The sequence below is a fragment of the Anoplopoma fimbria genome, chromosome 1 (assembly GCF_027596085.1).
Source record: "Anoplopoma fimbria isolate UVic2021 breed Golden Eagle Sablefish chromosome 1, Afim_UVic_2022, whole genome shotgun sequence".
NCBI classification, from domain to species: domain Eukaryota; kingdom Metazoa; phylum Chordata; class Actinopteri; order Perciformes; family Anoplopomatidae; genus Anoplopoma; species Anoplopoma fimbria.
Genome location: NC_072449.1, coordinates 7,096,862 through 7,119,445, shown reverse-complemented (window position 1 = coordinate 7,119,445; position 22,584 = coordinate 7,096,862). Strand labels below are relative to the sequence as shown.

General features: G+C 38.6%; 1 protein-coding gene across 1 annotated transcript; it reads left to right on the top strand.

Annotated features, from left to right (window-relative positions):
* The first annotated feature begins 870 nt into the window (after window positions 1-870).
* LOC129094583 (beta-galactosidase-1-like protein 2) lies at window positions 871-21,108 on the top strand. Its single transcript, XM_054602857.1, has 19 exons — window positions 871-1,118; window positions 1,833-2,018; window positions 2,134-2,202; window positions 2,670-2,765; window positions 3,586-3,694; window positions 4,032-4,124; window positions 4,310-4,391; window positions 4,988-5,052; window positions 5,414-5,498; window positions 9,638-9,781; window positions 10,624-10,704; window positions 12,615-12,721; window positions 14,357-14,503; window positions 15,305-15,376; window positions 15,765-15,843; window positions 16,467-16,554; window positions 18,486-18,600; window positions 19,432-19,548; window positions 20,143-21,108. Exons 1-19 carry the CDS (start codon window positions 976-978, stop codon window positions 20,227-20,229), a joined length of 1,965 nt encoding a protein of 654 aa, XP_054458832.1. The 5' UTR covers window positions 871-975; the 3' UTR covers window positions 20,230-21,108.
* Window positions 21,109-22,584: the final 1,476 nt, after the last annotated feature.

Here is a 22,584-nt window from a genome sequence, read left to right as displayed (position 1 = left end):
TATTCTGGTTTGTTGAGCATTTGTTTGTTTACCACATAATTCCATTTGTGTTCCTTCATAGTTTGGAAAAAATTTAAATAAAGAAAAACCATTGAATGAGAAGGTGTGTCCAAACCTTTGACTGGTACTGTACATTCTGACAGCTTTAACTACATAACATCATATAAACTCATTAAAACTACACCATTCAAATGTTACGTACACAGTAATGCATCCATAAGGTTATAATAATCCAAAATGTGGCTAATGTTATTTATAATTCTTGCTACTTTATAGTTTAACTATTTTTACTCCATTATAATTATTTGACAGCCTAATAGCCTAATAACTAGTGCAGATGAATGTTGAAATACAATAAATAGGCCTAATTATAATAGAAAGTATGATACAGTACCAGTCAAAAGTTTGGACCCACCCTTTCATTCAACTACTTTGTAGAATCTAAAATATAAAACATATTCTGGTTTGTTGAGCATTTGTTTGTTTACCACATAATTCCATATGTGTTCCTTCATAGTTTGGATGTCTTCAATATTAATCTACAATGTAGAAAAAAATAAAAATAAAGAAAAACCATTGAATGAGAAGGAGTGTCCAAACTTTTGACTGGTACTGTATACATTTTTATATTCTTGCATTCATGACATGTAATAGATTTTTTTTTTTAAAGACATATAAAGAACTGTGTCTGGTTGTTTGATGAAGCAAGGGAACTCTCAGGAGTTTTCATTTTCTGCCTTTCTTCAGCAACATAATTGTCCGACGGTCCCTAAACACCACAGTAGAATCGGTTGTGTGTGTGTGTCCTACTTCTTCCCCATGCTCAGTGTTTTGGTGAATTATTAATCCCGGAAGTAACGTTATGCAAATATGGGTTAGCTCAACTTTATTGGAGTTTAACATGTCAGGTTTTATCCTCTTTGCAGAACTGTGTTATGTCATGGGATATAACAACATGCACTTTAATTCGCGTGCATGAGCGCAACTGTAACTCAAGTAGTGTTGTCATTGCGAATGGAAAGCTTATCGATGTGTGGGCTCCGTCTGTCCCTAAAGCAAAGATATTTCCTCCTGCTGTGTTTTGCTGTCGGAGCGGTCGTTGCTTATCATTTTGCAAGGTAAGACAGAAACAGAAACGGGGAACATAAAGCAGTAAAAAAAAAAAAAAAAAAAAAAAAAAAGAGCCATGCATTATGATGCATTGCTCCATGCATACCGCTCCCACTGAAACCTTCACTGTTAATGTTGTGGTCAGGCTTCCTCGTGGCTGCTGCAGCCACAACTCAGCTCTATGAACCAAGTTTAGCCTGTGAACTCTCACCTGGACATTGAACGTCACACCACATAACTAGTTTACCTGTTCACTGTGCTAGACTTCAGTTTGTCCTGTTTTGAGGTCAGATCACCATGTAAGTCTCAATGCAAAGCTGTGCTGCTGATCAGAGAGGGATCATGTTATTGTTGTGTCATTATGCTGATTTATGTACATAGATATGTGTTGGATAGAGCTCTCTGTAACATGATACATTGATTAGTTGTCAAAATAAAATGGCTTTAGGATAATTAAGTCATAACTGAACTTTGCAAGATGACTAAGAAATGCGTACTTATCCACAGGTTGTGCCTCTTTTCTGTTGTTAATACATTAAAATACAGTATTTGCAGGTATTATTTTTCTAAACAGATGAAACTTGGTTTAGATATTTAGCTAAAGGGCATATTCGTTCTCGAGCTTGCTTACTATCAAACTGTAGTAATATGTCTCAAATGTCTTTAATGCATTGCTTCTTTGGAAGTTATTTTTCAGTTGTGAACTGTATTTTACCCCCTAGGAATCACCATGAAGTGAGAATAATGAGCCGTGTGGAGGGTCTGAGGGCGAACTCCTCTCAGTTCACTCTGGAGGGAGAACCTTTCCTCATCCTGGGGGGCTCCATCCATTACTTCCGTGTCCCCAGAGCCTACTGGGAGGACCGGCTGCTGAAGATGAAGGCCTGTGGCCTCAACACGCTCACCACGTAGGCTCCCACTGCAACACGGCTGGATAAATACACGTTACCTTTTTTTATAGAATAAAATGAAGTCTTAAAATCCAATTAAAACACACAACACATGTTTTTATTCTCTTCTCAGGTATGTGCCGTGGAACCTGCATGAGCCTGAGCGAGGGGTGTTCAACTTCGAGGATCAGCTCGATTTAGAGTAAGGAACGATGAAGGGAAGGCTTCTCAGACTCCTGCAGATGGCACTGTTGCATTGCAAAAAGGCTAAGCTTTCCACTGTCTTCAATACTGTTATACTGCTGAGAGGGTGTACGTTTACCCTTAAGAAAGGTTTTTGATTAATTAGCCGTGCACTTAATCAGTATCAGTGCTTCTTGATTTATTGATTAGATGGCGTTGATTCATCAAATGTGCGGCTTGCTGTCGAGTCCAGTGCTGGAAGCAGATGTCACCTCAAAACAGAAAAATTCGATTTGCAAATGAAAGAAATCAATTGAGTGAAATATTGTAGAATGAATGACCTATCATTTGCAATTGAACATCTGCTTCAATTCAGAATTACTTTCAGTCCCCACTTTATATCTGATGTAGTAAACATTTTAAATTGATTGTACTGAAATGAAATAGACCTCATTGACAGCACCATTTGTATATCCCTTCTTCTAGAGCCTACCTCCGACTTGCAGGCAGCTTGGGTCTCTGGGTCATTCTGCGTCCCGGGCCGTACATCTGTGCTGAGTGGGATTTAGGGGGACTACCCAGGTAAAACATCACAGCCGAGTGTTGCTTTCGCAGATATTTTGTATATGCCTTAGAGCCAGAGTAATGTTGTAAGGCTTTATTTTAGAATAGCCAGTGGGGTACTAAGTTAATCCCTTAAATTGGCTTGGACATGAATTGTTCAGTTAGGTAATCCTTTTTGTTAGCGGTATCTTTGCTGCAGGCTAAATCAATTAAACTCGTGGAAATAATTTAGCTATGTGAATTATTTCAAGTGTGCCGTCTCTCTCATCTATTTGCCAGTCTCACAATATGTGTTGCTACTGTACAGCAAAGTGTTTGCCTCTGTTAGATCGATCCACCTTACAGTGTCGTACATAAGATACAGAGACAGGGCATTATGCATTATGCAAGTAACCTCTAATGTTACTCAGATGAAAGTCACTGGTGATTTACCAGACTTTTAGTGAGGTATCGGAGAGAACAGTAATTCAATCTGACAGGGCATAGCTCCCTGAAAGGATGAATTCATTTAATTCTGCATTCAAAATAGATTTGAGCAGATAATGCGGTGAATGTGAGGGGAAAACGACTGGAAGTAGGTATTTTTGGAGTCGTTTTGCCTTCGGGGAATGTTAGGTAATATTTATTTGATAATCATCGAAACAGAGTGTTTCTAGGAGCACGCAGCGAAGCATGACTTCCTCTGCAGTGCACTTTGCGATAGTCATGCTCAGGTTGGTGCGATTATCTTCGAGAGCTAGAAAACCTAAAGAGAGCTCACAGCACAGCACTTTGAGGAACTCCTGTGAAACGTTGCTTTTTGGACATTTTAAAAGGTTTGCTTGTGATTTCTTTTCAGTTGGCTACTACGGGATCCAAACATGAAACTAAGAACAACCTACCCAAGATTCACTGATGCAGTCAACTCCTTCTTTGATCATCTCATTAAGAAAGTTGTTCCACATCAGGTAATTTTCCATTTTAGCATGAACAAAAAAAAAATTGATTGATGTACAGATTACAGCGTTTTATAGAAAAATAACACGTTTTTTAGTGTTTTCATGGTTACCACCCAAAAAAGCACATTGACTAGCTGCTGCTGTCTGTTATGTAAACCACAGGTAGCAATACACACTTAAAATAAATTAAACCCATATGTTCTTTTTATCAGCTACATGCATCATTGAACAAGCCTTTGATTTCCGTTGCACAGTCGTTAAAATTCAGCTTTAGGGAGGGTAAGAATGGTCAAGAACAGACGCCAGGCCCTAATGTGTGACCTCTATTCGCATAATCACTGCGCAGTACTCCGAAGGTGGTCCAATTATCGCAGTTCAAGTGGAGAATGAGTACGGCTCCTATGCTAAAGATGAAGACTACATGCCTTTCATCAAGGAGGTAAGAAATAAAATTCTACATTATTTGAACGATGATTTGTAGCTCATAGATGAGAGTGCCCTTATTTATTTTGTTCTCCCGGCTGTCCTTTCACTTACTCTGGAAAAAAATAAATCATTGATTATATTTCAGAAAGAGCCTCCACTGTTTTGTTTAATTGCCTCCACAATCCTCCGTCTCTCCAGGCGTTATTGTCCAGGGGCATCACAGAGCTGCTGCTGACTTCAGACAACAAGGAAGGACTAAAGCGTGGAGGAGTGAAAGGAGGTATTGTCAGGCGCTGACAGACAAACACGACTGAGCATATACACGCACGCACGCACGCACGCACGCACGCACGCACAAATATACAGTATGGCGGTTGGTGTGTTGTGTTTTTCACACAATGACAAAGGGTCTGGGCCAAAGGGTGGCCTGGTGTCAGGCAGCTGCAGTTCTGAACTACACACAAAGGATTCTGTCTTCTTCCAGAAAATCGTTTATTTTTGCAACAACACTGGCACAAACACTGTGATGCTGAAATATTAATAGTATATAAGTATTTTTTTGGCACCTGTGCTATTTTAATGCACATGCATTAGCAAACATTGTGTTGTTATAATAAACCCTCCTCTGGGTATCTTTTATAAAGTGTGCTTAACTGTAATATACATGTCATAGGTAAACAATTGATGGATGATGATTCGTTGCCTGATTTCTAATAAGAAGCCTGTGAGGGTTTATGTACTGAAACTGAAATTAATAATTATTTCATAAAGCTATATCTGAAGGATGTTTGATATTAGTTTGAACAGATGCTCTGCATCTTTATTCGTTTGTATTTGTATTAACAATATTGCTCTACCTTTTTTTTGTGTTTAAAGCCCTAGAAACCATCAATTTCCAGAGACTGAACACAAATGACATCAAGCATCTGGATGCAGTACAAGTAAGTCATATTTGTTTGGTGGGTTTTCATTGTTCATTATCATTTAATCCAAGTTTTTGTAGTCAGTCGTTGCTGGTTTTCTGATCTAACCAAGGATCAAACTAAAGATCAAACAGACACATCAATAGCAACATTTGCTCTTTCCAATAAATAGACTGTCCAGGTTATTCCAAATGAAACTTTGGGGTTTCTTACCAATCTTAAAAGGAATAGTGAGAGACCTGAAAAAATGTCTTTCATGTTTAATTAAAGGTTTATTTATTAAAGGTTTGTGCAATTGCAATAAGGTAGTTACTGAAAGAAACGGAAAGGTCCTTTCAACGTATCTTTTGCTTGATTGACCATTTTTTTCTTTCACTAGCCTCACAAGCCTAAGATGGTGATGGAGTACTGGTCTGGCTGGTTCGATCTTTGGGGGGACCTTCATCATGTGTACACAGCTGAGGGTAAGACAGATTCAGGGTGGGTAGACAGATTTTCTTTGGAGAGGACTTAAACAGGAGTTTAAGTGAGAGCAAGACAGGATTCCTGCTGAGGGATTCTTTGTTGAGGATGAAACGGTTTCTTTCTGTACAGTAGGTCGATAATATTGGCTAATTTGAGATGGAGGTAAGACAGGTTTTGTCTAGCTTTCCAAAATAGAACCTCTGAAGGTAAAACAGACTGTCTTGAAGGTAAGACAGAGTCTCAGTGCCTAAGGGTAAGAAAGGCTTACACCAACAACCCCTTTTTTTCCCCCACTGAGAATGAAACCGTCTCTGTGCCAGGGGAAACGTAGACAGAGTGTGGACAAGCTCAATGCTTTGGAGGTTTTTGGAAGATAAATTCTCCGGACTGAGTGTAAGAAAGTCCCTCTAACACTCTGGTTCCATCACAAAAGGCACAGAGCCCACTCGGTGCAGCTGGGATGTACAGCTTAGCATATGGTCATTTCCTCCTTCTGTGGCTTTGTCAGAGATTTATAGACTTCTCATGCATGCTGTGTTGTGAGCCAAGTATCACAAACCAGAGTCCGTGTCCCACCTCCTCCACTTTGTCTCTGGACGGTACATTCGATGTTTCAAACACTTCTTTGTACAGGGTTTGTTCAAAGATGTGCTCCACCGATTCTCACTGACTGTACCGAACCTAGGTGGAGGTGTTACACCTAGTAGGAGTTGCATTCCTCTCATGTCCTCACACTTCCTCTGTATTTTCTGTCTGTACATATAATATTTAAATTATTGTGGATTTTACTGTTTTTTATTGCTTATTTATAATACTTGTTTTTTATTTCATTTTATTTTTATCTTGTCTTTCTTTTACTATGTCTCTTGTGTGCACTTTACCCTATGCTGCTGTAATCCTGCAAATTTCCCCGCTGCGGGACTAATAAAGGATTATCTTACCTTATCTTATCCACATATGTGGCTACACATAAACACGCAGATACACACTAGGTTTGTCTTTCACTTGGTTGTATTAATCAGAGTTTCAGCTACATAAACACATCATTGCGTACTTTCCTATTAAATAGATGCTGTAATGTCCTATAAGTAGGGCTGCAGAATTATTCAATATGATCATGTATCGTCTTTCAATGGAATCATATATTGAGATATCATCTATTATGAAGTCTAAATTCATAATAACAAGCACATACTAACTCAAATTTCTCAAATCTGTTGGGTAATATTTTGAGGGAACATCAATTGAACATTTTGTTTTTGTTTTTTACATCACACATTACATTACCACTCAGTTCAATGTGACTAACAAACTAGACTACCAACTTGCAGCCTCCTAGTCACAAACTTATCCAATCTTTAATTTATATATTTTCTCTATCATTTCAGTTTAAACATTTTTAATTTTGAACGAAAGTTCTTAATAAAAATGAGAAAATACTCACTAGTACTTTTCACTTGGCAAGTATTTAATTCATACAATAGTGTACAATAAAAGGGTTTTCCATGTGTTCATTTCATATTGACTCTTCATTTATTGAATTACCAGGAAACATGCTATATTGTGATTTTTCCTTATTGCCAAGCCCTAAGTCACAGGCTGTATATGTGCTGCAATATTACACTGCATGCTCCTGGCATTTTATATCCTCTACTGCTTCTGTTAGTGTTTGTAGTAATCATTTTTCTATTATTATTTCTGCTATTATTAGCGCTACTACTGCTTATACTACTCTCATTATATGTATACTCTCTGTCATATGAATGACTATGTTGTCATTTTTATTTTGTACACATGACATCTATTGCCCTTCTGTTCATTCTTTGAGAGGGATCCCTCTTCAGTTGCTCTCCCTGAGCCTTCTTCCTTTTTTTGCCCTGTTAAAGGGGTTCTGTTTTTAGTTTTTCTAATCCGATGAGAGGGTCTTAGGACAGAGGATGTTATATATTGTTCAGATTGTAAAGCCTTCTGAGTCAAATTTGTGATTTTGGGCTCACAAAGAAAATTTAATTGAAATGAAGCTGAACATAAGATATGACAAAATATGAGAGATCTCGGACAGAATTCTGTTTACGTCTACTTTTTCTCACCACATGGATGGTGTGTATCATTGTGGCCTAACACAGGTGTTTAACATGCGTTCTTCCTCGCAAAACATTTGCGGAGCATATTTTTGGAAGCATTTGAAATCTTCTCAGTTTACATTCATGACTGCGTGCTATCAGTCTTCTTCTTCTTGTTGGTGCATTGCTACATTTCTTGGCTCCTAACTGCACCAACTGTCGATTAGTGGAATAGTGTGAAACCCTTGGCAGGATTGTGTATCATGTCACTCTTGCAGTTATGGAAGGATTCATATCCTTCAATTAACTAAAAGGGGATGAAACAACATCGTAGAAATCTTACCTAAGTAAAAATACATAGGCATTTCTGCAAAATGTCCTAAAAGTACCAAAAGCAACATACATACTGTGAAGTGAAAATATGAAAGTTAATTTCAGAATATACTCAAAATAGTAATGCAGAATAAACATATCAATCTGCATTGAAAACAGGCCTGAATATTTGTGGAATAGAAGTGTAAAGTAGAACGAAATGGTACCGTACAGTTCTAAGATAAATGTACTAACTTTCCACATGCATAATACATCCTTGTGCATGTGCTAACAAAATGGGGACCCACTGTGGAAAACATTTCCCCATAGTGCACACAAAATATGAATATTTTTTACAAAGATGTAGTTTAGCTTACTTTGTGGAAACATTTCAATAAGGCTGAATCAGTGGTTATTTCTATTGTCATTTAATATTTTGTGATTCATCGATTACGCTCTAAATTGCCCCCCAAAAAAGTGACAGTCAGTATATCCCAGAACCCAGGATGATGTCTTGAAATTTCTTGTTTTGTTTTCGACTAACAGTCCATAATCCAAACATATTACATTTGGAATAATATAAAACAGAAAAAAATAACCAAATCCTTGCGTTTGAGAACCTGCAACCAGCGAATGTTTGGCATTTTTACTTGACAACAGATTTATCAAATTTAATTATCTGTTTATTGAATAATCAGTTAATAAACTACTTGTTTCAGCTTCATGTCACAAACACATAAGCCATAAGCTATTTATGTTTGATTACCTTGTTCTGGCGGTTGGTATGGACCCTTAAAGTATTAGATAAGATAAGATAATCCTTTATTAGTCCCGCAGCGGGGAAAATTACAGTATTAATGTTAAAGAGTCAGTACCTGCACAGAATCTCCCAGATACCAGGAGACCACAGCCAGTAAAGTGATATACAGTGTGATATACAGTCTTGACATACATGTTTCACATTTGTAAAGACCAATGCTATCACCATCTTGAGTGCTCTCCGAAACCTCTCATTTCAGATATACAACTCAGAGCCTCAAGCTTCCCTTTTACTGTCATTCCCAGCAGCCATCCTCATCTTAACAAAAAAATGTTCTGAAAATGAAAGGCATCCTTATGAGTTTCCTCCTCAGTGAGAAAGGGGATAAGGGGACAAAAAAAAAATCCTTGCCATGCAGAAAGTGTTACAGCTGTGAAATGAACAGTGGGGCATTCAGAGGGGATTCTTGTCCTTGACAGTTCATTACAGTGCAGACTGCAGCACACCCAGCAGTTGGTCACAGCTAGTGCCATCACCATGAAACTAACAGAGTCTGGCTCTGTCACTCAACCTGCTCGATTGTTATTCACCAAGGCTCATGCCCTTGATTCAAATCATTAACGTCAGTCCAAATTGACTACTAAAGTCCAATTTGAATACTTAATTACTTGCCCCTGCTAGGTTCACTGCGAAATATAGGTAACTAATTTGTGCGGGGAGGTGGGCAATTTTTTATGGTTGTGAGCATTGCCCCGTAATGAATTATAGTAACCTGTAATAGGATGTGAGGCTGAGGTCTCTCTGTGTTTCATTTGAAGTGGAATTGAGGGCAAACGGATTATTGAAACAGTGGCAACAGTTAAATCAAATGTTTTTGTTTTTTTTCTTCTGTTTGTTAGTCATGGATCTTTAGCTTTGTTTTTATTATTCACTGGTTAAATCCGAACAATTAAGCTAAATTGTAGACTTTAATTGGGATTTGTTTCTTTCACTCTTTTGACAGACATGATACCTGTGGTCACAGAGATCCTGAAACTAAACATGTCCATCAACCTCTACATGTTCCACGGAGGGACAAATTTCGGCTTCATGAGCGGAGCGTTTGCCGTTGGAATGCCAGCACCTAAACCTATGGTGACAAGCTATGGTACGTTTATATGAACATGTTTGTGTCCAGCATTTTGTGACATTTGAATGATTAAAAAATCCCTGTGAGTTAGGAGAAGAAGAAAATTCATATACAGGGTTGATTGGTTCGTTTTCTTTAACTAGGTTCATGCCACAAGGACTGAACACAAAACTGCTTTTTAATAACCAGACCCATTCACAATTACTTACACTTTAATTTGATCCGAATCAGGCCACTGATTCAGCACCGATTTAGGCTGAAAAAATCAATAAAGAGTGCACATAATCATCAACCCATAACCTTCAATTTGAAATGCAGTCAGTAAGAACAGTCGGGTTGAGCCAATTGTGAACAACAGATGTAGATTAAAGAAAACATCATTAGGATTTTTTTAAATGACTGTAGATGGCGCTATCCCTACTCCCGAGCCGCTGACCTTGGGCTGATTCTAAATTTGAATATGCAGTGCATATTAATGGATTCATTACCTAATAAAATGCACGGGAAATGTAAATTAAAGACGGTAGGATGGCTTTTATATGCTCCTCTAGGGTACTTAACATTGTAATCACCTCGTTCTTGAGGAAAGAGGAGAATTCTGAAAACCGCTCCCCAGTAGGGAAGGCCACCTCTGACCTTCAGCAGCCGTCAAAACCGTGTTTACTCCTCTGAATGCCTTTTACCTTTTTGACTCAAGAAGGCTCCATTTTCTGTCAAGATAACCTAAAATGTGTCTCGGCCCGCTGCTGTCTCGAGATGTTTGATAGGGGAGCACACTGAAAGCATCTGCCACGGTAAAAGGCATCCCTGCCTCTCTCCGGCTTCCGAGCCTGCTGTTCTGATAGCGCATTATCTTTCAGATTACGATGCTCCATTATCCGAGGCTGGGGATTACACCACCAAGTACCATCTTCTGAGGAATGTATTCAGCCGCTACCACGGTGAGTGTTGTGTGTTGTTGCTGAGTCGGGCCCCACATCTTCTGTTTCTCTTTCTCTCCCTTCCCTTTCATCTCCCCACTTAAGTTAATTCTCCTTGTAGAACCTGCTCTCTGTTGGCTAAACTAGGATAACTTTGCATATGATTACAAGCACGGATTAGATATGGGTTTGTGTGCGTTTGTGCATGTGCGGGAGATTTCTGCCCAAGTCAAAGACCCTCAATTACCGCCCATTGTGAAAATTACATACTTGGCTTTTTATCATGTTTATTGCTGCTGCCGTTTTCTCTATTTGTAAAACAAGGGTTTGTGGTTGGGGGCACAAGTCTCAAGTGTTTTGTTGCCAAGACTGAAAATGTAGCTGTTGGCAATCTGGGATTGAATCCAGCACAACAAAGTAATAATTTGCCCAGACTTGTGGTGATTGAAGATAGTTTGAAGGCTGCCTATGCATGATTCATCCCTCATGTTTTGTTGTCTGCTGAACAATGAGCAGTGGCCTGGATATAAGAGTGAGTCTAAGGAGGCGTTTTGTTCTGCTCAGCAACTACAAACACATGACCCAATTCTTTAATTAGATCATTTTGATATTTTATTATTTGTTTGGTTGTCAAATCATGTACATTGTGTCATATACTCTGTAGTTTGTTTGTGCGTAACCTGGCATGGATTCAGGCTAATCTGTCAAAAGTCTAACACTGATCTTTTACAACATGGCTCCTAAGATAGACCTGTGACGTATATGCTTTGGGGATATATATATATGTCAAAAATTGCAAAAAACACAATATATAATCTTAAACAAGCTGCACATTCATCTACACTACACACTCTGTTCGAGCACTTGCAGTATGTCAGATCAAATGATGCCACTTTATGATTTAAAGGTATTCATTCCTGTAATCATCTTCTGTGAGGAAGGTCAAATGTCAGCATGTTTCTTCTATCCTGCAGCACAACTCCACAGCCGCTACTTTACATGATTATGTGAGGAATTGAACATAAAGTGGGTTTCGTTGTGGGAAAAATTCCAGATCTACGACGTAGCACTACAGAAAGCCCCTCTTAGATTTGACACATCATATACACTTAAAAAGACACTGGTGTGTGAGTGTTGTAGAGAGCCATTTAGGAGAAAGGTGTTGACCGTTATCTTCCCTTTACTTAAGTGATACAGCTGTTACCACTTGGTGATAAGGAAATGCTGTCGAGCCTTTTCCGGAGGGACCGCTGGTGTCTCTGCATGCTTTAACACCTTTAAAAGCCGCGAGTGGGCATTGCAATCCACTGTTCATTGTTGTTAAGAGACTGTTTTGCAGCACAAACTGGATGCTGCTGTGGAGGGTAAATGGCTCACCCAAGGAGCCTTAGAAGCAGTTTCCAAGGTCGCCTTTATGATTGGCATTGAGTGATTCATTGGCTTTAGAGTATGTAAGACTCCTGCAAGAGAAGGCAGAATGGAACAGTCTGCAGTGCTTTAAAAGCCCAGAAGAAGGCCCAATAGTTTTTTGGTGTTTTAGTGAATTGTTAATTTTGAATTACGCTGGCCAAGAGTTAATAAATCATCCTACCGTTTCTTAGTAACAGCTGTGCCCAAGAAGTTGTTTGGACTCAACATGGTCTATTATTTTCATTTACAAAGCAGCAGTTCTCTGGCTCCATTTTATATAATATGTAGATGAGTGGATGCAAAGTGTTTACCATTCCAAGTTTTAAAAGATTTCTTCAAATAACAGAATATTCGTCTTTTACTCCCGTCTCTGGCTGAATGTGGGCAGTGTATGCATCGCGTGGTAATAATTTTCATTTTGACTAGTTTGCATCTCCTGGGAAAATGAAGGATAAAAGAAATGCTAATGAATGACTGTACAGACAGACATCCTACCCTCATTTGCCCTGCTTGTTTTCCAGCCCAGCCTCTCCCTGAACTGCCGTCTCATCATGAGAGGAGAGCGTACCAGCCTGTTGTCATCCAGCAACACCTGTCTCTGTGGGACAGTCTGCATTTCACTGACAAGGTAAGCTACAGATGCAGGGAGAGTGCCAAAAGTGGAAGGCACAGAAATAATAAACATCACCCGTGTAGCTTTGCTCAAAACAGAGCCAGAAGGTTGCTGTCAGTCAGACAACAGTAATACATGAAATATTTAATGCATAGGTAATACACAAAAGCCGATCAAATAAACTCAAAGAGAATGTGCTGTCAATTATGTGGATGTGCAGCCTGCTGTGGTCTGTTTACTCTTAAAAAATGTATTCTAGCCTTGTATAGCACATGGGAAGCGTGACTCCCTAAGACTGTCCTAGGTGTATTCACAGTATCTACAGTTACTGTAGCACAAGCTCCCTTTACCACCTGTTACCACAACACACAACATATTTTATAGTCAATCAACATTAGCAAACAACATAAACAATCCCAAAGTTAGGTTACAATATTGATAATAATTGCATTGTTTGTTTCTTCAGCTGTATCTTTCAAAAAATTTTTTGAGGTATCCGCTTGAGTTGAGCGGATTTTTAATATTATGATTATATGTAAAGTAACCTTTGATATCCTCCGCGCATCTTTTTTTTGGGTCCATCCTATTAAAATAAATCATACAATATACAGGAGTATGTGTTCCTCTTACACATAAACCAAACTCCCTACAGAATCATTTTATTTCTAGATTCAAAGAAATAGAACAATCTAATTTGAAGTCCTGAAAATCACAAGGTAAACTACAGACGTGGCCGTTGTAATCTGAAAGTGAGAGAAGTGAGTTTGCTGCTAGTCCACCACCAGCTGGATCGCCAGGAATTTTTTTTAGGAAGTCTGGGAAGTAAATGAGTAGCACTCATCCCTTAATGAACAGCTGATGATGAGGTGCCCCTGAGCAATACATTCTCTACTAACTGCACTAGTGGCCTTTTTGACTGTAAAACAGGTTGTTGTGCAAATACAACATGAATGCAGCAGAATGTTTCCCCTTGCCAAAAGATTGGTTAAAAACCTGTTTGGACGGTGTAATCATGACTGCCTGCTCTCCTGACCCCCAGTCTAGTTTTGTCTATTTACACCATGCTCTTCAGGGGCATTTAAATTCAAACCAGATGTAGCACGTCTGGCAGTAGCTTACAACATTCATCATTCACTCTCCATCGCAATAATTTGCTTCCCTCTGAGACGACAATTACTTTGCCCCTGACCAGCCACACACCCGTGTTCAAAGAGAGCATTTTCTCTTCAGAGGCTTTAGTGTGACTGAGTGGGATGTCTGAGTTTGATATTGTATCTGTGTGTGTGCAAGTACGTGGTTAATCGTGTCATAGCAGCGAGTGTTTATTGTCTCGTGAAGAGTGCATAATGCACCTCCCGAGGGTATGCAAAAGAATGTTGCTGGATAAAAGAATTGCTCTGAACGCCAGACAGGAAAGCTTCATTAGGTTTGATAAATCATCACTTTGGGTGAAGCCATCTTGCAAGTGGGAAATTGTGCAGCGGGATTCATAAAAGATCCCATCCGCATCGAGAGTGGCTTCGAGATTGTGTGTTCACTTTAAATCAACAAATTTCATGTAACCATACAAAAAAATAAACTTCTGGAGCACATTTATCTACCTGGTTTTAAAAGGTAACAAACCTTGTGTCTTCATTTTTTTTTTTTTAGCCTTTCAAGTCAGAGGGGCCGGTGAACATGGAGAATCTCCCTGTCAACAACAACAATGGTCAGTCTTACGGGTACACGCTGTATGAGACCACCATCACCAGTGAAGGAACACTCAACTCAAAGAACAACATCAGAGACAGAGCACTGGTAAAAAAAAACAGGAGGGCAGACATCAACATGATCCGCTCACAAACATTTACACTTTCTTTGTGAGAACGTTTGCACGTAGCAACTTGTTATCTGAAATCACACCCCTGATCAGTGTACTTGTGGAGAACAATTAACAAGCTCAGGCTGCTACCAGTTGCTCTGGTGTTAAATTATGTCACACAGTCGTTGGAGCATTGACTTCTAAAAGTTACTTTTCAGTGAAAGAGAAGAGAAGTTTAATGTCAAGACAAATACATTAATGCTTCATGTTGAGAGGCAGGTGTTGAGATTATTTTATGGTGAAGAAATGTACATGTCATTCACATGCTGTCCACAAATACGTGTTGTGCATGGCATCAATATTCTGGGGACTCTGCAGAGTTTGGTGCCCCTGCTGAGCCTTTTCTTATTGTGTGTGTCTTGATGTATGATCAAGATACACACAATGATCTGGTTCGATACCCGGCTTCGGCAGTCGATGTGTCCTTGGGCAAGACACTTAACCCCAAGTTGCTCCCGAAGGCTTGCCATCGGTGTGGACTGGATGATGAATGTTAGTTAGAGTCTGATGGTGGCACCTTGCATGGTAGCCTGTCATCAGTGTGTGAATGGGTGAATGATATGTAATATACTACTGATTGTAAGTCGCTTTGGATAAAAGCGTCTGCTAAATGACTGTAATGTAATGTAATGTAATGTAATGATCCCATTAGCACCACAAATGGTAAGAATGGTTACTGATTTGGCGTATTTTTTATTTTTCTAATATATTTGCTTACTGTTTCCTTTTCTTCCCAGGTTTTTGTAGGCAAACATTTTGTTGGTGTTCTGGATTATAAAACCCAAGAACTTGCGCTCCCTGATGGGAAGGTACCTTGTGTGTGTGCGGTGTGTGCGTGTCCTTCTGTATGTAGTTACTGTAGGATTTAGTGAACTGTAAGCTACTTTCAAAAGCATAAATTTGTTAATATTTAACAGCTGTGAAAGCTTCAGGGGATGCTGATAGATGTTTTTGGCAGCAAGGACCCAGTATTAGGCCTACAGCAAACCTTCAAATGACTGTTTATCGCAACAAATTTTAAATCGACTTCAACCTTACAGAAAAGTGCAGACTCAGAGCGGCCTTGATCAATTACTAAAGTCAGACCAGCTGAAAGGAATTTCAGCCTCCTTTGTTTTTTTTTTATATACTTTCTATCAAGGAATACTGCTGTAGTTCAGTAATGCATCTCATGTTTTATACATTTTTCCTCTGAAGGGAAAAAGAACTCTGAGTTTACTGGTGGAGAACTGTGGAAGAGTGAATTATGGGGACACCCTGGACGAGCAGCGCAAAGGTACAAGTTGTTCTTTAATCTGATGGGTTTAAGCCTGCAAAAGTCCTGCTGATTAATATGTTCATTTATAACCTTGAAGGAAACTAATTAACAGCAACTTAACCTTTATGCAACACTAGGGATATTATTGTTTATTTATTCTTGTTGTTTTTTTTCTTTCTGGCTGTGCTGATGCTTGTGGCGTGGAGTTTTTTATTTCTATTTTGGAAGTTCAACCTCAGTTCCTATAATATAGCCAAATACAGACACTCAGACCCTTCAGGCCTCATTGAAACCCACCAAAATGTTTGATCCTATGGCCAATACGGCATAAAATCATGCTTTCTATTATATCAGGGGATTCCTTCTACAGGTTTTACAATTTTTTGCCAGATTGAGCCATTTTCTCATGTTTTCCCTGTGGGCAAGCACGTGCTTTTTTCCTGGTTTCCTCTAGGTTTATTGCTACTGTATTATGGAGCACTGCAGAGTTCGATGCAATGCATCACAATCAATGTGGGATTTTTTAAAAATAAAACACATAATTTAAAGAGTTGAAAGTATGAAAGTTAATGGTAGTAATGATCACGGAGTTGGCGGAAAAAAGGAAAATAAAATTAAAGCAGCTTTGCCTCACCTTTCAGGTCTTGTTGGAGATATTGAGCTAAACAAGCGGCGCCTCCGTGACTTCACTATTCGTAGTCTGGACATGAAGCCGAGCTTTGTAAACAGGTTTGTGTCTTTCAATTATTACCCAGTTTCCCTCCATGTTTGTGTTTCTCTGTTATTACGCCTGCCTGCTCCCGATTCAATCCAGCAGATTACCTCTCTTTTTAACACAATCACAGTGGGAACATGATGGCAAAATGCAGAAATTATAACACAGACAGCCAATCCGGCGTGTCATGTTAAACATTTGAAATTATAAGCAGTGCAGTAGGTAGATCACTTAAGATATGTACTCTTAAAATGTTCTAGTGCCTTAAAAATATAGGAAAACCTTTGCCCTTTTGTCACTAAAATTAAATTGGACAGATATAGTAAAGCAAAAGGCGTTCATAATATACAGTATTAGCAGAATCCAAATTATGCTCCAAGCCTATACAATAATAAACACACCTTGAAAAAGCCTTAGTTACAAATACAATTTATTGTAAGTTAAATTTCAGCTAGCAGAATGTGTTTTGACAGCTTAAATGTAAGATGTCAAACAGCCAAGAAACTATTTTAGCGTTATGACAAACTTGCAGCATCAACAAAGAAGAGCAGTAATTGAATGCTAAAGGAAAAACAAAAACATTTCCCTTTAACAGGATAGTTATTCAATATTGCATTATGTTTACCAAAGAACTGACAAGACCATTGAATCATCACCAAGACACCACCTTAATAAAAATGGACACAACCTTGTACAGTGCCAGTGTAAACAAATGCTGTTCAGTGCCAAAAGTGAAATGGTGTGAGCGATTTGGAATCGGGACAGGTTTAGATTTTGCTGGTTGACAAAGGTTGTCTTGAACTAAGGTTGTCTTTGATGCTGAATTTCTTGCAAATTGTTTGACAAAATGGCAGATCTGTAATGTGGCACCTATCCCATAATAAACATAAGGTCTGATACTTTCTCCACAACAGCATTATAAGTCATTTTGGCAGAAACAGCGCATCCCAAGGTGCAAATGCATTTCCCTCATGATGGATTCATATTAAAAGATAATGATGCATTTGATGTTGATAATCACACGGAACATTTGTTTCATTAACACCAGATTGAAGTCAAACATCATACACAGCCCCTCGTAATCACAACATCTTTGGTGATATTCAGAATTGCAAGGTGCTATCTTGTTTTATTTACCCTCTGTATGCAGCTCACATATGTTTCACAGATAATAAACATCAGGTTCAGCAGGATTGGATGACCTTCTATCGTATTTAGAGGTTTATATTTGTACTTAGTGGATTATCTACATATTCAAGTCATTGTGGGTCTCTCTCTTCATGTGCTGAAAACTGCAATCTCTTTACCTCAGCACTATCTTGAAACTGTCAAGGCCTAAAGCCCTGTATGAGTGAAAACTAAAAAGGTGAAACTGAGGAAGATTTTTTTTTTGTTCTATGATGGCAACCTTTCGCTCTACTCGGAGGAAAAATATAATCTATAACCAAAACAAAGATAGTGATTCTGAATATTTCCCCTGCCATTTATGTCCAAAGTTCCCCTTGACATTTACTGTAGGCATATGAATATAAATGACACGATACACTGTGGACTGCTGGCTGAAGACCTAAAAGTCCAGACGGAGTTTTAGAGAAAGACTGCAGCAGTCTGTATCTAAACAATAATAATCAATCCTTTATTAGTCCCACAATGGGGAAATTATTTCTCTGCATTTAACCCATCCCAGAGGAGCAGTGGGCTGCAATGAAGCGCCCGGGGAGCAACTTGGGGTTAGGTGTCTTGCTCAAGGACACCTCGGCATGTTGCCGGTAGAGGGGTTTGAACCACCAACCTTGTGGTTACGGGACAAGCGCTCTACCTCATGTGCCACAGCCGCCCCAATACATTAGATACATAAATATTTGTGCTTTCTTTCCATGAAATTTGAAGTTTTGTTGAAAGTGTAATCTGACCTAAATAAAAAGTGTAATGTATTCTTTTATAGACTTGAGAGCTCCAGCCACTGGATGTCTATGCGTCAGCGGCCCACCTACCCAGCTTTTTTCCAGACCAGACTCTATGTGAACAGTTCCCCTAAAGACACCTTCATCAAACTCCCTGTGAGTGGGACAGACCGTGGGCCTGGAGTCCAGTACAGCAGCACTACTGCAGACATTACATATATCTTACAGTAAATGGACTGGTGTTTGGGTTATTTTGCCCCACTCTCATAGATTCACAATTAAAATGAAAAAGTTAAGAACATTTTTTTAAGTCAAATATAAATGTCAGGTTTTACCTTCCTTTTGGAATAAACAGAAATCCAGCTGTCTGGGCTTTCATAGATAATTCACATACTTCAAAGCACTGCATAAGTATGGTATACCACACATTGTTTTGGTTATGTGCGGTATACCATACAAGATATGAATAAATTCATATATTCATAATCAGTGTGAATTTATTAATCTTTTATCTAATCTTTTATTATGTACGGAGCTTTATTGAGTGCTAGTCCACTTATAATTCATTGGATATATTAGCACAATAATATTACTTCATTAGTGAGAACCGAGAACTTCTTAAAAGGCTCCTTACAGAAAAAAGGTTCTGATGGTGATCCAATTTTGATGCAATTCTACATAATGCAGTTACTGATTGAATAAGTGCTTCTGTACCCTCCTGTTATACTGTACATCTCTCTGGGGATTTTTGGCTTGTAACTCTCCCACAGTTTTCCTTTTGTGAAGTGGCTGGATGTGGAAAAGTGAAGACGAAAACCTGGGATTAACAACAAATCGTGATCTATTCAGCCAAAGATAGAAACATATTAGAAAAGAATGCTTGACGCGTGGTGTTGAAAGTCCACAACTGTTCTTTTAACCTGTCAGCATTTAATTGGCTGAAGCCTTTTTGTCGTCATGGTTAACAGTCACTGGTTGTGTTCACAGGGCTGGAGCAAAGGTGTAGTGTTTATCAACGGCAAGAATCTGGGTCGCTATTGGTCCATCGGTCCTCAGCAGACTCTGTATGTCCCGGGCCCCTGGCTTCACAGGGGGGACAACCAGGTACAGTACTTCTGTCTCTGTGGTCATGAGTCTGATTCACTTAACATTTGGCACAACTCATCCATGCACAATTCGTCCATAATCATCCATGCCTATAATATTCACAGATTTGAGGTATTCTCAAAAAAAATCTATCATCAGCTCTTTTTAGTCACATGTTCCTCACCTCCAGTAATATGACAAAGTTAAAGCACATGGCAGGTCAACAGTTACTGTATACAGCTACTCCTATTCATCACCCTGCAGTTTGGTGAGAGAAAAGACAGGAGAGGCAGGGGAGAGAGGAGATGACATGCTGCAAAGAGCCCTGGACTGGACTCGAACCCAGGTCTCAAGGACAAAGCCTTGATAGTATGCTCAAGTGAGCTACTGGCGCGCTTGTCACCTTGCAGTTTAAATAGTTGTTATCATGAGCACTGACTGGAAAAGGCCTTGGCTACATCTACTGTAACTCATGTGTTTTGTCCTTCTTGGATGCCAAAATGGCTTTTATCTTTTCTATTTCATGCATATATTTACCTTGGTGCTCAACCACCCACTCTCGCTGTCCTTCCATGACCTCGGCTAAACTAGTATTTTTTTGCTTAATTACAGGTTATTGTGTTCGAGGAGCAGGAAACTGATGGTAAGATTCAGTTCACCAGCAGCCCTGACTATGGCATGACCGTTGATGTCCAGTGAAAACAGGGGGTCGGCGTGGTTGATGGGAGAGTAGCTGGGAAAGGGTACACAGCGATCTGCTGTGAGCCTCGTCTACCCAGGCACTCACGGCGTGCCGCGACCAGAAGCACTCAAGCGTGACACCCGTCAGTGAACATGGCATCTGTCCTATCAGAAGACGCCAACATGGCAGTGATGCAGCTTTCATTGAGTGACTTTTTATAATGACATTGTATTTAATCAATTTGTGTTCCATTTAGCAACGGTATCATTAACTTGCATTCATATACTTCATAATTGGAGACCAGGGGGCTGTCTTTAATTATAATAAAGTGTTGTTAAATATCTTCCTCCCACAAACTTAACTTATAAATAAAGCTGTGTAAAAAGACCTGTTAATTAAGCGGGGTTTGACCTCTGTGTCAGTAGGGCACCTTGTGAGCTGCTTTATTTGTCCTGCACACAGAGAGCCTGTTTGATATAAAACTGGTTACTTTTCAAATATACCCTCTTATGATGAGCTGTGAACTCCTGCAGATAAGTCAAGATCAAAAGCTGTCTTTGAAGAGTGTCTATTAAAAATGCATCTGTTGTGTGTGGTGCTAACCAGCATACCATCACAAGGAATGATGCCACAGTGAAGCTGTGCTAAAACATTTGAAGACTAAGCATTTTTATGGCATTTTACAAGCTATATGTGGAAAGGTGAACCAGGGGAAGAATTTTAGTGCAAGCACAAATCCCCAAAATGGCTTTAATTTTTAAGATACCCATACCCTAGGTGGAACAAAACACAACCATGTTTTTCATAATTTTAATGATGATGGTTGTAATAAAATGTTTTTATATCTCATGTAGTTTTTTACCTATTGCTTGAATTTGGTGCCCTTATATATGCTCTACACCTCAAAGCTACATGGATCATGGGTCTCTGCGGACTAAACTGGCAGTGTTGCAAGATGGAATGTGTTTGTGTGTGCGTGTCTTCTTGAGGCAATTCATAGAATACAACTATTTTCAGCATATCTGGTTTTTTTTTTACACTATATTCCTGTAATTGCAGGCAGATGCAGGATCCCAATGTTACAGTAACAGGTCATTCAGTGTTTCCTAAAAACACACACTCATACAAGCTACATTGTATTTAAAAGATTGTAGTATAGCATGCAGTATAAGAGTCATACAAATACCATGATAAAGTATATCATTAAATATGTCATAAAAAAAGTTTAAGTGCAGTATGTCATAAAATAGTCAAAACAGTATCATGTTATAATCCATGGAAATATAAAGATATCATAGTACAGTATGCCATAATAATTCCATTCAAATATTATAGTGTAGTATGCCATCAAAAATGTCTTAAAAAATATTAAAATAACATAGTAAAACATTCCGTAAAAATGTCAAGAAAAAATACCATACCAATATAAACTTGTATGTCAGAGAATGACATAAAAATAGCATAGTATTGTGAAAAATATCAAAGTATAGCATGCCAGTAATATGTCATGAAAAAAGTCATAATATGGTTTGTCATTAAAATGTAATAAAAAGGCATAGATTATATTTAATCTAAAATGTAATATACTATACTATGAGTTTTTAATTACTTTTTATGACATACTATGACTGTTTTTGACGTATTGTACTATGACTATTTTCGACATGCAATCCTATGACTTTTTTCAACAAGCTATACTATGACTTTTTTTATGAAGCTTAGCGGAAGTCAGGAAGACTATCTTTACCCTACTTTTAATTCATAATCTAATTCACTCTCTCCCTGTGACTACTCTATCAGCGGATTGTGGGCGTTTACTTAAAGTTAACCAACCAGATTCTGCCACTGTTTCCTTAAGCCAATCACATGGTTGCTGTCAAACTTCAGAAATGTTCTCTTCTCTCCTGCTGTCAGTTGTCATTTCAGCACCATCAGGTGCAACCCTCCTCCACCCCCAGTCAGCAACACAGTCACAGACATCCGACATACTATACTATGACTTTCTTTTCAACATACTATACTATGACTTTCTTTCGACATACTATACTATGACTTTTTTTTCAACATACTATCTTATTATTTTTTTTCAGTATATTATACTATACTATGACTTTTTTTTCAACATACTATCTTATTTTTTTTTTCAGTATATTATACTATGACTTTTTTCGACATACTATACTATGACTCTTTTTGACATACTATACTATGACTCTTTTTTTCGACATACTATCTTATTTTTTTTCGACATATTATACTATGACTTCTTTCTGACATACTATACTATGACCTTTTTTTCGACATACTATACTATGACTTTTTTCCGACATACTATAGTATGACTTTTTTTCGACATATTACAATATGACTTC

Excerpts from the sequence above, each read along its gene's own strand:
- LOC129094583 (XM_054602857.1), top strand. The coding sequence starts at position 976 with ATGAGCGCAACTGTAACTCAAGTAGTGTTGTCATTGCGAATGGAAAGC. Across the intron at positions 12,722-14,356 it reads GTCTGCATTTCACTGACAAG|CCTTTCAAGTCAGAGGGGCC; the intron begins GTAAGCTACAGA and ends TTTTTTTTTTAG. Across the intron at positions 19,549-20,142 it reads TTCACAGGGGGGACAACCAG|GTTATTGTGTTCGAGGAGCA; the intron begins GTACAGTACTTC and ends GCTTAATTACAG.